The sequence below is a fragment of the Copadichromis virginalis genome, linkage group LG23 (genome assembly GCF_057382275.1).
Source record: "Copadichromis virginalis isolate Kocher_CV1m ecotype Utaka linkage group LG23, C_Virginalis_male_GT1.1, whole genome shotgun sequence".
NCBI classification, from domain to species: domain Eukaryota; kingdom Metazoa; phylum Chordata; class Actinopteri; order Cichliformes; family Cichlidae; genus Copadichromis; species Copadichromis virginalis.
The window spans coordinates 47,802,116-47,817,852 of record NC_140639.1 but is presented as its reverse complement, the minus strand read 5'-3'; the positions used below and the strand labels follow the sequence as shown (position 1 = coordinate 47,817,852).

General features: G+C 43.3%; 1 protein-coding gene across 10 annotated transcripts in view; it reads left to right on the top strand.

Moving 5' to 3' along the window:
* LOC146681972 (protein NLRC3-like) overlaps window positions 1-15,737 on the top strand; it is a 39,094-nt gene that overhangs the window by 18,328 nt on the left and 5,029 nt on the right. For 2 of the 10 annotated variants that reach the window (XM_085448422.1, XM_085448423.1), the window contains exons 8-11: window positions 409-582; window positions 3,406-3,585; window positions 5,887-6,060; window positions 14,392-14,568. In XM_085448422.1, coding sequence (XP_085304548.1) covers window positions 409-582; window positions 3,406-3,585; window positions 5,887-6,060; window positions 14,392-14,568 — 705 coding nt within the window. The other 8 variants (XM_085448426.1, XM_085448428.1, XM_085448425.1 and 5 more) reach the window with 8 other exon arrangements.

Genomic DNA, 15,737 nt, shown 5'->3' with positions numbered 1-15,737 from the left:
ACAGAGATCGTCTTTCCAGCTGGAACTCTTCACTGAGCTGAGCTCATTCAAAATGTTCTGGATTCAAGACAGGAAACAGTCCACATGTGTGTCTTCACTCTGACTCTGGATCAGATCTCAGTGACAGACTGTGGACATTATGGAAGCCTAAATGTGACACCATCTTCCTCCTTCATCTGCAGATTAAAGCCAAACAAAGATTCTCATTAAAAGTCTGCAGGTCTGAGAGAGACTGAATCGTTGTGTCATGTCAAACACAGTAAGAGGAGCTGAAGCACAGATGTGAAGAGCAGATGTTCATCAGATTATGACCTCACTCTGTTTTGTCTTCATATACATTCAGTCTGTGTTTATAATGCAGACTTTCTGCTTTTATAATAACACATTTTGTATTTTCTATGATCACAGACTGGCTGACTGTGGACTCTCAGGGACTCATTGTGAAGTTGTGGCCTCGGCCCTGAAGTCCATCCCCTCCCATCTGACAGAACTGGACATGAGTGAGAACAAGCTGCAGGATTCAGCAGTGAAGCTTCTGTGTGCTGGACTGGAGAGTCCAAACTGTCGACTGGAGACTCTGAGGTGAGTTCACTGAACACAGCTGTTGTTGTTTTTCTATATTTCTGATCTTTGATATTTGAAACGTTCTTTGGTTCCTAAATGTTCAGGATGTGTCTGAAGAGAAATGTGAAGAAGTTTGAGTGCTTTCAGAAATGTTGTGTCTTTCCAAACGACTGAACAACAGTTTTTCCTCTTGGCTCCAAATAGAAGTGACAGACTTGAGCAGGGTTCATTTAAAGGCTGACAGAAGTGCAGTGGTGACGGGGAGATGTTTGTCAGGACAGCTTTTCAGCCTCCACAGGTTCATGTTGTGCTCCGTCAGTCAGTGAAGATGAAGTCAGTACTGGTGAGGCTGTAGAGTGTGTGAGGGATGTGAATGAGGCTGTTGGAGATCTGATGATAGCAGATAAAAACAGGCTGCAGAGACTTTGAGCTTGTGTGGAAACAGACAGAGAAAAGAAAGACATGAATGTCAAAGCTAATAAAGGTGAAGTTAGGAGCTGTGATGATGTTCATGTATCAGAAGCTGATCGGGCTGCTACAGAGACGACCCACACAGCTGCTGTGGTGAGGTTTGTGTTAAAGCAGAGGAACACAGGCCCACACATGACAGCAAAGCAGGTTTCAGGCTCTGTGAGAGGATTTCAAACAGAAGCTGGAGAAGAGAAAGGACTACAGAAAGAAGGCAGCTGAGACCAGTCCAAGTGTTTCCATGGAGCCCAGTCTAACATTCATTTATACACTAACGTACAGAAGTGAACGGGAAAATGAATCCATAGTTTCAAATGTAGAAATAGTTCTCAGTTCATTTACAGAGTTTAATACAGTTCATGAGGAAATGTTCAGTTCGATTCAATTCGATTGGAATCTGGGAAATTTTGCCTCAGACAGAAATATTATAATTCAGTACATTTACATATTTTTGTGTCTATAAAAGGGAAGCTGGCACTTTCGAGACTTTATCAAATGTGTGAGCATCACAGCAGAGGCCTTTGTGTCAACGTAGCTGAAGATAAAACACAGAAGAACATGAAGGTGATTTTCCTGTTCTGGGATTTTATAGAAATATTCTGCAGTAGATCAAAAACGAAAGAAAACCATGAATCAACACATGAACATTACCTGATGCTGCTGAAGTGAAGCAGAGCAAAGTTACAGTGTTTTTGTTAAAGACACAACTGAGCGTTTTGCAATTTGCATAATTTTAAAAAGTTTAAATTTGTTCAGTATTGAACGGCAGAAATTAGGTTTTCTTTTCGAAAGCAAGTAAAAGGAAAAAAACAGCGGCCGACAGCGCTGTAAACAACGGTAGACTTGTGCGTAACAAGCAAGCGAATAATGCAGAAAACAGATTTTAAACAGGAAACTGTTCTTGAAGTACAGAGAGAGAGAGAGAGAGAGAGAGAGAGAGAGCTGTGCATGAAGTGTGATTTTATTGTGGTGGAAGCAAAACAGCAAAAGTCAGAGTGAGTTCATGACGACGTTTATGTGAAGCGTAGTTTGGATCTTCTTTTGCTGCTGGTTCAGTCAATATTGTTTGTAGAGAGATAAAACTAACAGCTTCAGAATCGAGCGCAAAAAGGACGTAAACACAAAGCGTGGACCCGCCGAAACATCAGAATCGGCGAGCTGTCGGCTTTCAGCCCCGACCGTGTCTGTGCCGTCAGTGAGAAAGGCGACATCTCACTGATTCTGATGTGTCGGCGGGTCCGAGCTTTGTGTTTACGTCTCTGTGCAGAATCCGTGTTCCTGCTCTCATTCACTGTTTCAGCTGTTTGGTGGTTGTTAAAGTTTTGTGAGGTTTAACCTGAGATTCTGACATTTCGGGCAAAATAAATTAATATTAAAAAATTGATTCAGGATTTTAATTAATCAATATCACGTTATCCAAGCCAGAATAGATTTTAATCGATGAATCGATTATTAAAACCCACCCCTAATTCAAAGCACTGAAGCATCGACTTGTTCCATTATCCAACAATGAAAACAAGAAACACAGACAGCTGGCCTTCAAAGTAAAAGCTGCTCCTTTTGAAACATGTTGGTGGTAAAATGTAAGAAGAGCTGAAGCACATAAATGATCTACGTGCCAAAATATTAAACACAGTTGATATATTTGTGTGAGTGTTGTGATTCAGGTGTAGATGTAATAATGTACATATAGCAGAGTTTCCTCTTCTAGATCAGCTGATCAGAGTCGGGCCAATCAGCTCTGAGCATGCTCAGTCTGAGTTATGGAGCCACATACTATGATTCACCATGGCAACGGCATGAGCAGAGGCTCCGTGTGAATCCAGAGGAGCAGGAACATGAATGATGACAGTAGATGTTTGTGTGAAAGTGCTGGAAGCAAATGAGTGTGTGATGTTCTTTCAGTGTTGCACTTTGTAGACGCTCCCTGAGCACTGGTCTCACAGCCAGCTGCACATAGAGACCAGTGTTGTTAGTCCAGGTCAGAAGATGACTTGTTGGAATGAAAATGAGCTTGTAGTTTGTCTGCTTTAATAATGTGACTGGAAAAAGGTGTTGGACTTCAAATATGTCCATTTCTTTCACACTTCACCTTTAAAAGTGAAGCCATGTGGTTCCTGGAAGGAAAAACACGACTTTTTCAAGTCTTTGTCCTGTTTTTATGAGACATGTACGACTTTAATGTGAAACGTTCAGAGTTTTTTCTCTTGTTGTGTTTGTTTGAAGCTGCTTCCTGTTGGCTTCAGCTGTTTGGAGTTTCCATTTTCTAAACTTCTACATTCTGAACCTTCTTCAGCTCTGAACAGATGATGAAACACTGAATGATTTCAAGCACTTTGTCTAATAAACTTACATCTTTCATTCTTTATACAGATTGAAGAGCTGTGGTTTGTCAGATATTGGCCTTGATTATCTGGCAGCAGCACTGAAGTCCAACCCCTCGTATCCCACAGAGGTGGACCTGAGTGGAACCTACAGCAACCTGAAGGGTTCAGGAGTGAAGCATCTGTGTGATTTTCGGGAGAATCCACGATGTCGATTTGAAACTCTGAGGTCAGTCAGCATGTTTTAGTTGTGCTGAGATGAATATGATGTGAAAGTTGTGCTGACACTAAACTGCAGACATCAGGCTGATATTATACTGATCCACACTGAGGATCTTCATGGTAAAGTCTGTTTTCTTCTTCTCTGGTTTAGTCCATTGACTGCAGCAGAACAATGTTCACATTTCAAACAGTGATACTCAACGTATGGCCCGCGGCCCACACGCGGCCTGCCCACCTTTCCTGATTCAGAGAGAGGGGACCCTGATTAACTGTGTAGCTTCTTCCTCACAGTTCTAAGTATCAGACACAACAATGAATAATCCACAGCTGACTGTCTTTAGCAGGTCAAAGGTCACGGCACACAGCACTCTGTGAAACAGTTTGGAGCAGGAATTCTTGCACATCTACAAACTGACACTGCTGCACGGCATGCTGGGTAATGCTAGCTGCTCAGGTATGGGCGTGCTAATGGCTGTGAGGCTCTGTGGCTGCAGAACACCGAAGAAGAGAAAAGAGAGGTGGAGGATGAAGAAAAGAGGCGGAGATGAAGCAGAAGTTTTGCTCCAGAGAGGAGCTGTGTCTGTGTGGGCGGGGCTCAGACAGCTCCGCCCACACAGTGACAGTGAAGCAGGTGAAGAGTAATAAATGAAGACAGCAGACAGTATTTGATAAGCTGATGTACAAACATGTAGGTCGTGTCCAAATTCATGGGCTGCATCCTCCTGAGGCCGCATTTGTAGACCGATTACGTCACAGCGACACGTCGAAGGCTGTCCAAATTCGTAGACTCCTCCGAATGCAGCCAACAAATGCGTCCTCCTTTTCCCCGAATTTGAAGGATGGGTCGGGTGTGTCCTTCGTGGCCTACCATATCCCAGAATTCATAGCGCGGCCCAGCCAAACTCCAGTTTCCAACAATGGCGGCCGCTACTAAGTTTTAAAATTACTCATACTAATCTTTTTCGGTCACAAAATAAACTTTTAACATATTTTCAGGCGAGAAAGTAGCTGTGTAAACATCAAATATCTGCTCGGTTTATCAAGATACCGCATATTTGCAAAAGTGCTTCGACGTTTTCGGAGACGTCTGCTACCCACCAGCTCGATAGCTCGCCGGGAGCTCGAGGGTCACTGAAGCCGCCGAGAACGGCACAACTCCCGGCACATCATTTTCAGATCACCGCGGACTTTCGCTACTCAGGTTAACGTGATATATAAGTCACTTAGACAACCTCAAAATGTTATTGTTTGGCTTTTTTCAGTGTTTTGTTTGTTCGTGAGTAAATCGGTTTGGCTGAGATTAAAGTTATTAGATTAGATTAGATAAAATAAAACTTTATTAATCCCCCAGGTGGGTTCCTCCTTGGTCTTTACAGAGCTGACTAAACGTCAAACAGAAAACTGATTAAACAGAAGTATGAGACGGTCGAGAATTTACGCCAGTGTCCTGTTATATTTTAGATAGCAAGGAGCAGACGGCTGAGTTTATTAAACTCCACCGAGACAGCGGTGACGCTAATCAGAAGGCTAGACCGTCCAATTTCCCCAGCCGTTTATTTCCAGCCTACCCGACCTTCTGAGGACCCAGCCCACGTAGACCGCAAAGGCCGGGTCCTCGGGAGGATGCAGCCCATGAATTTGGACACGACCGTAGAATGATGGTGGCAGCTACAGAAACAGGTCCATACAGACTGAAGCGTGTCTCAGTCTGAATGTACACTGCTGTTATAAGAGCTGTGGAAACTCAGGTCAAAAGGACGTAACCACACTGCTGACAGTTCCAGGACATTCACAGAGTTACAGCATCATTTGTGACCATAAAGACAGAAAGCTCATCCAAATCCTGGGATTAAAAGTCTGTCCTGGTGGTGTCCAGTCAAACACGTCTCTGTGAAAGCTTCAATCCAACAGGCTCCAAAGTCCTTCTGCTCATTTCCTCGCCGGGTTCTTGATGCTCCTGTACCATCTCTCTGTCATCCTCCTCGCTCCCTCTTTGCACTCACAGTCTTTGTGCATCATTAACACTCACATGAGGAAAACCAAAGTTTTACTGGGCAGAAGATGATCATCAGTGACTCTGTCTTTAAAACACTCTTGTTAGAAATGTACGACTTTAATGTGAAACATTCAGAGTTTTTTCTCTTGTTGTGTTTGTTTGAAGCTGCTTCCTGTTGGCTTCAGCTGTTTGGAGTTTCCATTTTCTAAACTTCTACATTCTGAAGCTTCTTCAGCTCTGAACAGATGATGAAACACTGAATGATTTCAAGCACTTTGTCTAATAAACTTACATCTTTCATTCTCTATACAGATTGGAGAGCTGTGATTTGTCAGAGATCAGCTGTGATTATCTGGAAGCAGTGCTGAAGCTCAACCCTTCGTATCCCAGAGTGGTGGAGCTGAGCTACCACAAGCTTCAGGATTCAGGAGTGAAGCAGCTGTGTGTTCTTCTGGAGAATCCACAACATCAAATTGAAACTCTGAGGTCAGTCTCCACGTTTTAGTTGTGCTGACACTGTCGATCTGTGGAACTAAAACCTTTATACAGGAAGTCTGGTTCAGCTCTTTGTAGACCTTCTAATCTCTGATGCTCTGAGTCTTACTCAGTAGATGATGCAGAGTTGTGAAGCCGATGTGGGTGAGGACACTCGCCCAGCTCTAACTACTTTGACGTCCAGGCGGCTTCCCTGCTTGTCCTGATACAAACAAACCTGAGTAACCTTGCAGGTCAGATCTCATCAGTCACACCTGTTATGGCAGCTCTCCTCTAGATTGTAGTTCTTGTTAACCTGGGATGGTTTTAGAAGCCTGGACCACAGACTGCAAGGGAAGATATTACTGGGAAAGGCCAAAGCAACCTATTAGACCCATTAAACACTAACATAGATGAATACTCAGATTTAAACCTTTATTGTTTCACAAAGGGTTAAAAAGGGAACGTCCACAGTTTAGACTGCAGCAGATTTTATTAAAGCAGTTTGACAGGAGCAAAGCAAAAACACAAAGAATAAGTGTTTCACATATTAATACATATAACATAATAATAAAAGAAAAGCAAAATAATGATACAAAAGAATGAAAAAGTTGTCCAGAGCAGCAGGATGTCTGAGGTCTGCAGAAACACAAAAACACAGCAGCTAAAAATAGTTGTTGAAAGAAAACGAGGTGGGAGCTGCTGATTCCTGAGCTTTGATACTGGATTAGCTTCAGTAGTTATTCCCATCACTGCTGTAGGAGCTACATTTAGTCACAGCTGATTGTCTCCTTTGACCAATCAGAAGACTACTGTTGTAAAAACAAGCACACAAAGAACCAATGAGAGTGAAGAACAGGATAAAGAGCTCGTGTGATGGAGGCAAAGCAATAATCAGCAGACTGTAGCAGTTTCTATCTGGATGAAAGTAGAAGGAGCTCAGTGGAGCTCAGTCCCATATCTTTGTTTAGAAACAACATCAGTGATTTCCTGCTGCTCGAGATGATTCCAGCAGCTCTCATTAGTTTTCAGTTTTCAGTTTTATTTGTCATATGGAAGTTAGCACAGGGTCAACATTGCAATGAATTGTGTTTGATGAGCAGCAGTCACTCAGCAGCATGACACAGTAGGAGAAAATATAATAAAATAAAATAATAAAGACAGATTGAAGTCTTTCAGGCTTTAGTGCCGACTTCCCTGACAGAGGCTGGACTCCATGGTCTGCACAGGAGGCTTCTACACTGTGTGGAGGTGACTCCTGGACTTGAAGACAGGCTGCAGGTACATGTGTGATGAAGAGGAGCTACAGCAGTGTGATGGAGCTGCAGGTGTGAAGGAAGTCCTGCTGTCCTGTCCCACCCTCATCTTTGCTTCCTCTGTCTTCTCTGGACTTGTCCTCCTGTTTCAGAAACAGCACTGCTTCATGCCGAGGGTGGACGGGAGCGTTGGCTCTGATTCTTTTACCGTCCACCACAAGGAGACACTGATGCTGACCTCCTGATTCATCTGCATGTGTTCTGCTTCACACTGCTCACCTCCACCAAAGACTTCACAAACATCTTCTTTCTTTGAGTCCAGTTTGTCCCACAAACACTTCCAAATCTCCTCCTCTGAGATTCTGCAGCTTCTTGCAGTGTGACTCAGCTGACTTCTGACAGACCACAGACTGGCACAGCATCCACATGTGTCTCCTTTCAAACAGGCTCTTGATGTTTCCTCCCACATCATTCTGGCCTCTCAGTCTCCTTTGTTCTCCAGCTCTGTAGCTCCAGCTGGTGAAGCTTCAGTTTTCCATGTTGGTAACAGTAAACTACAGCCTCTGCTGTCAGCTGGGTAACTAAACAGAGCTGCAGCACGTCTCTGCGGTGGTGCTACATCCAGCCTGCAGACGGCCGTCTACATGTTGTAGTGGTTTACAGTCACCAGGGGGCGCTGTCCCAGCCATGCAGGCAGTGGGCTGCTCTGCTTGTGCTGTTGTTGGTGAAGCTGAAGTGAAAGTGATAGGTTTGTAGTTTGAACCTATCCACTGGAACGTTAAGGACAATCTGCTACGCAGCAAAAAGCAAGACACAAGGCACCAAAGTTCTCTGGTTTACTCATGCATGAGGGAGACCTGGCTGGAGCCAAGCGTCGTTCCACCACTTGACCACCATCAGACTCTCAGCCAGGCTCCCCATAGCACTCCTTTTATTGTGGTTACATGAATATGCATAGGGTCATTAACATATAGCATCTCACATAGGTATACATGTGAACAAAGAATACTGTGTGTGTGTGTGTGTGTGTGTGTGTGTGTGTGTGTGTGTGTGTGTGTGTGTGTGTGTGTGTGGGGTACTGCTGATCAAAGGGTCATATAACATCCTTGGTCAGGAAGAGGGTAGACCCCCCTTCACCCTAGATGGTTCACCCTAGATAACATGGTGAGGAAGTCCAGCAGTTCATCTAAACAAAAAGCACTTAGACTAGAACAGACGTAGCTACGTTAATCCTACCATAAAACAATAAGAGAAGGTACGACCTCTCTCGTGCTCCCAGGATGTGGGTGTGCATTCTAGTGTGGAATACACACCAAGCCCCTGCAGCCTGCTAAAGATCACACATCCTATCACTACACAATTGATTATACACCTCTAAGAATATATGGTTAAATATTTCCTAATACAAATGACAATAATAAAATCTAAACCCATCAGAAAGCGAGAGTTAAAACACTGAACAGTGTCCACTGAGCTTCTCATGCTCTTCTCATGCTCAAAGAAGTTTAACAGGACGGACGACTCGTCCATCAGGCGTCCAGCTGTCCGTGACCGTGTCCACAGCAGAGTGTGACCGAGGCTTCATGCTAACACGCACACCATGAAGCTAATACCACCACGAGCAGCTGCTCAGTGGATTTGGAGGACAAATGTCTGCAGCTTCTCACAGGCAGTATGCAGAATGTGGATCTCCACAAAGACTGTGGAGAGCTCGTCCCACACTCTAAATCCAAACTTGTCTGCACAAAACTTCTCACACGTTCCCGTCACAAGTGTCTTCTAAGTGAAGCTACCAGGTTCAGGTCCAGCTTGTTTATCTGGAGCTGCAGGAGATGATCCATCCTCACAAAGCAACACAGACAGCAGATATGCAAACGCACAACACAACCAAAGGATTCTCTATGCATGTCTGTGGCTGATGCTGCTGGAACGAAGCTGTTTGAAACCTTGTTGTTCTGCACTTTGGGACCAGAAGAGGAAACTGAAGCTCTGTGCAGAGGGTCCAATGGAAGCAGCCAAGCGCTGTAAGTGTCTGCTGTACAGGGATGCTGGTTCAGCTGTGGCTCAGTCTCACAGTGTGACTCAATAAAAGCAGCAGGAAATCAAAGCTTGATGCTTTCATCAGTGTGGAAATAAGAAAGTTTCCTGTGACAGACGCTGGAGCTCTTTCACTCTCAGCTTCACAGTTTCAGCTTCAAACTTCTTCCAACATGTTTCTAACACGGCCACATTCCACCTTAATGGAGCTGATATCTTGTGCATCAGCACATTTTCTAAAGGCAGCGATCACATCTTTAGTTTTGGATGTTTAACTGCAGATTGTTTATGTGTTTATAGCACATTAATTACAGCAGCAGCGTTGACCACAGTGCTGTACAAGAATCCAAAATAACTATTAAAATAACTCCTAATATTAATATCACACATCAAATATCAAATAACTCTCATGCTGTATTAAAAGCCAGTGAATACAAATGTGTTTTAAGAGCAGATTTACAGAGACTGACAGCAGGAGCTGGGGCTGTTCGATAGAACGATGTATATATGATGACCATATGAAAACGTCTATCGTTTCATATCACGCTCTTTGTTTCCTGCTTATGTGTTTGTGTTTTCCAGATAAAGCTTTCAAAATAAATCTGAAGATCCTGTTGAGAGTTTTCAAAATAAACACAATACATTACTGCGGTCGCTCGTTTATCGAGTTACGTTCTAAAAATAAGTCTCAGAATGAAGTAGCAGCTTTATGTTTTACAAGTATTATAGAAGTTTTAAGGCAGTTAAACCCTCACTGCACACTTTCTACACTTTTCTCAGACAGGCATGAACATTTTCACACTTTTCTCTCTTGTTTAAACAAAGTTCAAACCTTCATAGAAAAATAAGTTCATTATTAAAGAGTGAAAGCAAAGTGTTTCTGAAATGTGTCAAATCAGCCTTTGCTGGCATTAAATGAGCTTCTGTGTGAGGAGCACTCGTCCATGGCCTGGGCTCCTCGCTGTCAGGTAAAGTTTCATAAAGCTTTTGAGTTTTTCTGCAGATAATGTTGGTGTCCAGCACGATGTTCTTTTTCCTGCGGTCACTGAGCCACAAAGCCAAAGCTGACTCCATCCTTACGATGTTCTTGTTGTGGACAGTTACAACCTTTTTGCCTCCTTGTTGAAACTATGATGGTCAGCATCTTCCTCTGCCTTTGGCTGCTACCACAGGTGCAAAACGTCTCGTCATCATTGTTGTTTGTTGGGACAAAACGTACAAACATACAGTGCAGCACTGCAGAGTCACACTGCTGTAAATTTGAACACATTCTGTACTGTACAGGAGACACGGCACGAGATTGGCTGACAATGGTCTACAGCCAATCAGGACGCAGAACACAATGCGCTGTAAAAAACAAAAACATGCAAAATTGCACAAAAAAGATCAGCGAAACAGCGAGGCCGCCAAAGGTGAACTGTGTTACAGCGAGGGACCAGCGTATATGTGGTTGTTGGGACGATAAATGTCTTTGAGCTTGTGTCAGAAGACGAGCTGCAGCTTTCTGGACCAGCTGCAGTCTTGCCAGGCAGGTCCCACTAACTCCAACATATAAGGAGTTACAATAATCCAGCTGGGACGTCATGAAAACGTGGATCGCCCGTTCAAGGTTTTTAAAAGATAGAAATGATCTCACCTTAGATAAAAGCCTCAGTTTGAAGAAAGACCGCTGTACAACTGAGCTCAGCTGTTTTTCAAATTGCCGTCAAATATAAGCCCCAAATGTAATAATGCGATTTAATAAAAGAGCTGAACCAGTCTAATAGAGCGCCCTTGATGCCGCCATGCTCCAATGGTGAGGTCAAGATGCTGTGGTCAAGGCAGCAGTCAGATCCAAAAGCACAGCTGAGTCTCCTGATCAGTGGCTGATAAAAGATCATTAAGAACTTTCCAAAGTGCAGTTTCAGTGCTGTGAAGAGCTTTAAAACCAGACTGAAACCTTTACAACAGATTGCAGCTGAACAAATATAATCTTTTACAAAATCTTCGACAGGAAGGGAAGCTTTGAAATAGGCCTGAAGTTTGAGCAGACAGAGGATCCAGATCAGGTTTTTAGTACAGGCTGTACAACAGCATGTTTAAAACAGGCTGTACAACACCTGAACTAAGACTGCTGTTAAAAATCGCTAAGATGTCGGAACCGACAACCTTTAAAATCTTTTTAAACACGTGTTGGAACAACTTCATTTGGACAAGATGATGTCTTTATAGCATCACATCGTTCCTCCACCTGATCAAACCACACAGGCTCAAACTGATCAAAAACAGCTGAGCAGGTGAATATTTTAGCCCCGGTGCGATCTCGGGCGAGAGTATCGATGATGGCCAAAGGGCAGCGTCCAGCTCTACGGCCGCTGAAGAGCAGACTCAACAGACGCGCGTGATGTGGATCCTACTGCTCTAAAACTGGAGCTTCTTCAATCCATTAAAGAGGACATTAGTACGCTGTTAAAAGAAGAAGTCAGAAATGCATTGAAAGAAGATTTTGACAATATAAGGGCTGACGTGCAAGGACTGAGAAATGAGATCGCTAACAGCATGGCGGCGACGTGCGGCGAAGTTGATGGAGTAAAGGTTACAGTGAAAGAAGCTGAGGATGGGCTGTCAATGTGGAGCGATGAGGTGACCACCCTGCAGTCTACAGTAGAGAGTATGAAGGAGGAGCTGTCTGACCTGAAGGATAAATGTGATGAAGGCAGGAAGCGGAGAGCTAACATCCACATCATAGGGATCCCAGAGGGCCTGGACTCGAGCTCCTCCACGGCCGTATCCGTGCTACTACGTGAAGTGCTGGGTATGGATAAAGACGTTATTGTCGACCGCTCACACAGGAGCCCTATCCTGAGAAAGCCAGCTGGTGACCCGCACGCCGTCATTGCCGAGCGTCACTACTACCAGGATTGTGTGGCTACGCCGTGCCAGGGCCCAAGCCCCGCTTGAGTTTAACGGACAACCTATTGCAATATTACGACTGGGCGATATGACCCAAAGTTCATATCTCGATATTCTTTAGCTGGATGGCGATATACGATATATATCTCGATATTTTTGAAGCCAGAAAGTACGAACAAAAAGAGAGTTCTTAGTCAAAGCTGTGTCCCAAATCTCACACAGGCACATTTATTAACATACAGCGTAGATGTACATGAAACAATTACTCAGGAATAAATGATCAGCATTTATTAAATAATAATGCTCCATAAATAAAAGAAAACAATGTTGTTTTTGTGCATAACAAACAGCTCACAATCGTGCAGTCAAAATGTAAACAGACGCTGAGCATAATAACAAGCAGCTGCTCTGTTCCCAGGTTCTACTGCGTGACTGACAGCCTGGAGTTTGAAACCCTCTTTGTAACCGTGTCTCTTACAGGTGCCATTTATGGTCCTTATACACACTCAATACAGTAATATTACGTTGAAGCAGAGTACGTATCACTCCGCGAGGCTCCTCGTAGCTGTAATGCTCCAACAATCCATCAAGCGGTGCGGCCTCGTAGCTGAGCAAAGTCGTACCAAAACATCTGTTGAAAGGTTTCTGAGCGCCGTGTAGCACATAAAATCGGTTCGAGGTCAGTAAGCACAACCAGAATTCATCCATAAGGCGCACTGTCGATTTATGAGAAAATTACAGGATTTTAAGTGCAGAAAATATAGTTTATGGTTTTCCTTTGATCTTAGCAAATATCTACGCCTCTAATTGGGACGATCACAGATTTTTCACTAATGTCTTTGCGCGGCTCCCCAATATGTCATCACACAATATCATCTTTGAGGGAGACCTAAACTGCTCATTATCTGCTATGGACCACAGTTCACACAAAAGTACACTTAGTCCAAACTCAGCATGCGTCATTCAGAGCTTTCTTGATAATTATGGGCTGGCTGATGTATGGAGATTTCATAATCCTGCTTCACATCAATACTCTTTTTTTTCTAATGTCCATAAAACATATATTTGTATAGAAAAACGTCTCCCTTTAGTTACAGAATGTGATTATAAGACTCTGGTGATTTCTCCTCTTGTTTTTTCAATGTGTATTCCTGATGCCTGCTCCAACTATCAGCCATGGAGATTCAACTCAGTGTTGTTAGCAGATGAAGAGTTTGTCAGTTACAAAAGGTCTCAAAGACATTTTTTTCTATTAATCAGACCCCAGAGATGTCATCATCAGTCATTTGGGAATCTCTAAAAGCATCTGAGAGGCCAAATAATTTCATTTTGTGCCAAACAAAGTGCAACACTGAAAGAACATCATCCATAAATATTGAGTAAGAACTGGACTCTCATACAGCGAGACTCAAATGCCTTTAAACATCAGCTTATCCTGCTGATCCAAGTCCAACACTGAGTTTGTAAAAACATGTTTGTCAATCATTTTGTTTGGTTTCTGAGGAAAAAGATTCAATAACTTGCTGCTAATACACAACATTTCATCATATTTCCTCATAAGCCTCTTTTGTCTGACCATTTGATCCCATTTGAATTTGCAATAAAGGATCCACAGAGTTTGGTGACAATAATGACAGTAGATGTTTGTGTGAAAGTGCTGGAAGCAAATGAGTGTGTGATGTTCTTTCAGTGTTGCACTTTGTAGACGCTCCCTGAGCACTGGTCTCACAGCCAGCTGCACATAGAGACCAGTGTTGTTAGTCCAGGTCAGAAGATGACTTGTTGGAATGAAAATGAGCTTGTAGTTTGTCTGCTTTAATAATGTGACTGGAAAAAGGTGTTGGACTTCAAATATGTCCATTTCTGTCACACTTCACCTTCAAAAGTGAAGCCATGTGGTTCCTGGAAGGAAAAACACGACTTTTTCAAGTCTTTGTCCTGTTTTTATGAGAAATGTACGACTTTAATGTGAAACATTCAGAGTTTTTTCTCTTGTTGTGTTTGTTTGAAGCTGCTTCCTGTTGGCTTCAGCTGTTTGGAGTTTCCATTTTCTAAACTTCTACATTCTGAACCTTCTTCAGCTCTGAACAGATGATGAAACACTGAATGATTTCAAGCACTTTGTCTAATAAACTTACATCTTTCATTCTTTATACAGATTGTGGAGCTGTGGTTTGTCAGAGATCAGCTGTGATTATCTGGCAGCAGCACTGAAGTCCAACCCCTCCCATCTGAGACAGCTGGACCTGACCGACAACAACAAGCTGCAGGATCCAGGAGTGAAGCATCTGTGTGGTTTCCTGGAGAGTCCAGGATGTAAACTTGAAACTCTGAGGTCAGTCAGCATGTTTTAGTTGTGCTGAGATGAATATGATGTGAAAGTTGTGCTGACACTAAACTGCAGACATCAGGCTGATATTATACTGATCCACACTGAGGATCTTCATGGTAAAGTCTGTTTTCTTCTTCTCTGGTTTAGTCCATTGACTGCAGCAGAACAATGTTCACATTTCAAACCTTCAAAGAAGAAGAAAAATCCTCCACTGGAAAATTCACTGTGAAACTCTCAAACTCTTCATTGCACCTTAAAGTCTGTCTGACACTGAAATCCAAAGCAAAATGTGCGTTTGCTTTACAGACAGCAGTCCAACACAAACATACACACATCATCCAAAACACAGTCCAACATCCAAATCTCCTCCACTGCCAGCATGAATGATGGGAAAGAGAAGGAGGAACACTCTGACATTCAGGGTTAGAATGAGTTTCATCAAGCAGACTGTGAAGATCAAAGCTGCATTAGAAAGCTTACATGAATGAATGAGTGGACAGAAGTGGACAGAGATCATCTGAAGCACTTCAAAGGCTTTAAATCAGCACATTTCTCTTTATTCTTTATCAACTCTGTTAGTTTCTCTCAGTTTTCTGTGGAATGAAGCTAACAGCAGGCTAATAAGATGCTGACCAATAGGTTTCTATTAAAGGTTGTAATTTGTATATGAAAAAGTGCTTTGGCTCAGCAGGGATCAGCTTACAGGTAGAATACAGCTGCTGGATGGGATTAGCATGTCATAGCTATCTACCAAACTGCTAACTGGGGGATTTCAGGCCATCTATGGATCATTTTTGCTAACTGTTTATTCAGCTTAGGCTCACAGGGCTGCAGCCTGTGCCCTAGCTGTCATAGGGCAAGAGGCGTGGTCCACCTGCACAGGTGAGCAGTCCATCACAGGGCCAACAGAGAGCGACAGAGAAGCACTCCCTCACATCCACACCTACAGCCAATTTAGAAGCACCAATGAACCTAAGCAGCATTTCATTGGACTGTGGGAGAACATCCAACCTCCACAGAAAGGCCCAGCTGACCAACAAGCTTCAACCTACAACCTTCTTGCTCTAAGGCACTAGTGCTAACCACTTTTGCCCATTTCAGCCCAAATCCTGCATCTTCCTGTTTCTGACTCCAGGCCAGCTCCACTAACACTTTCTCATCAGACACTGCCA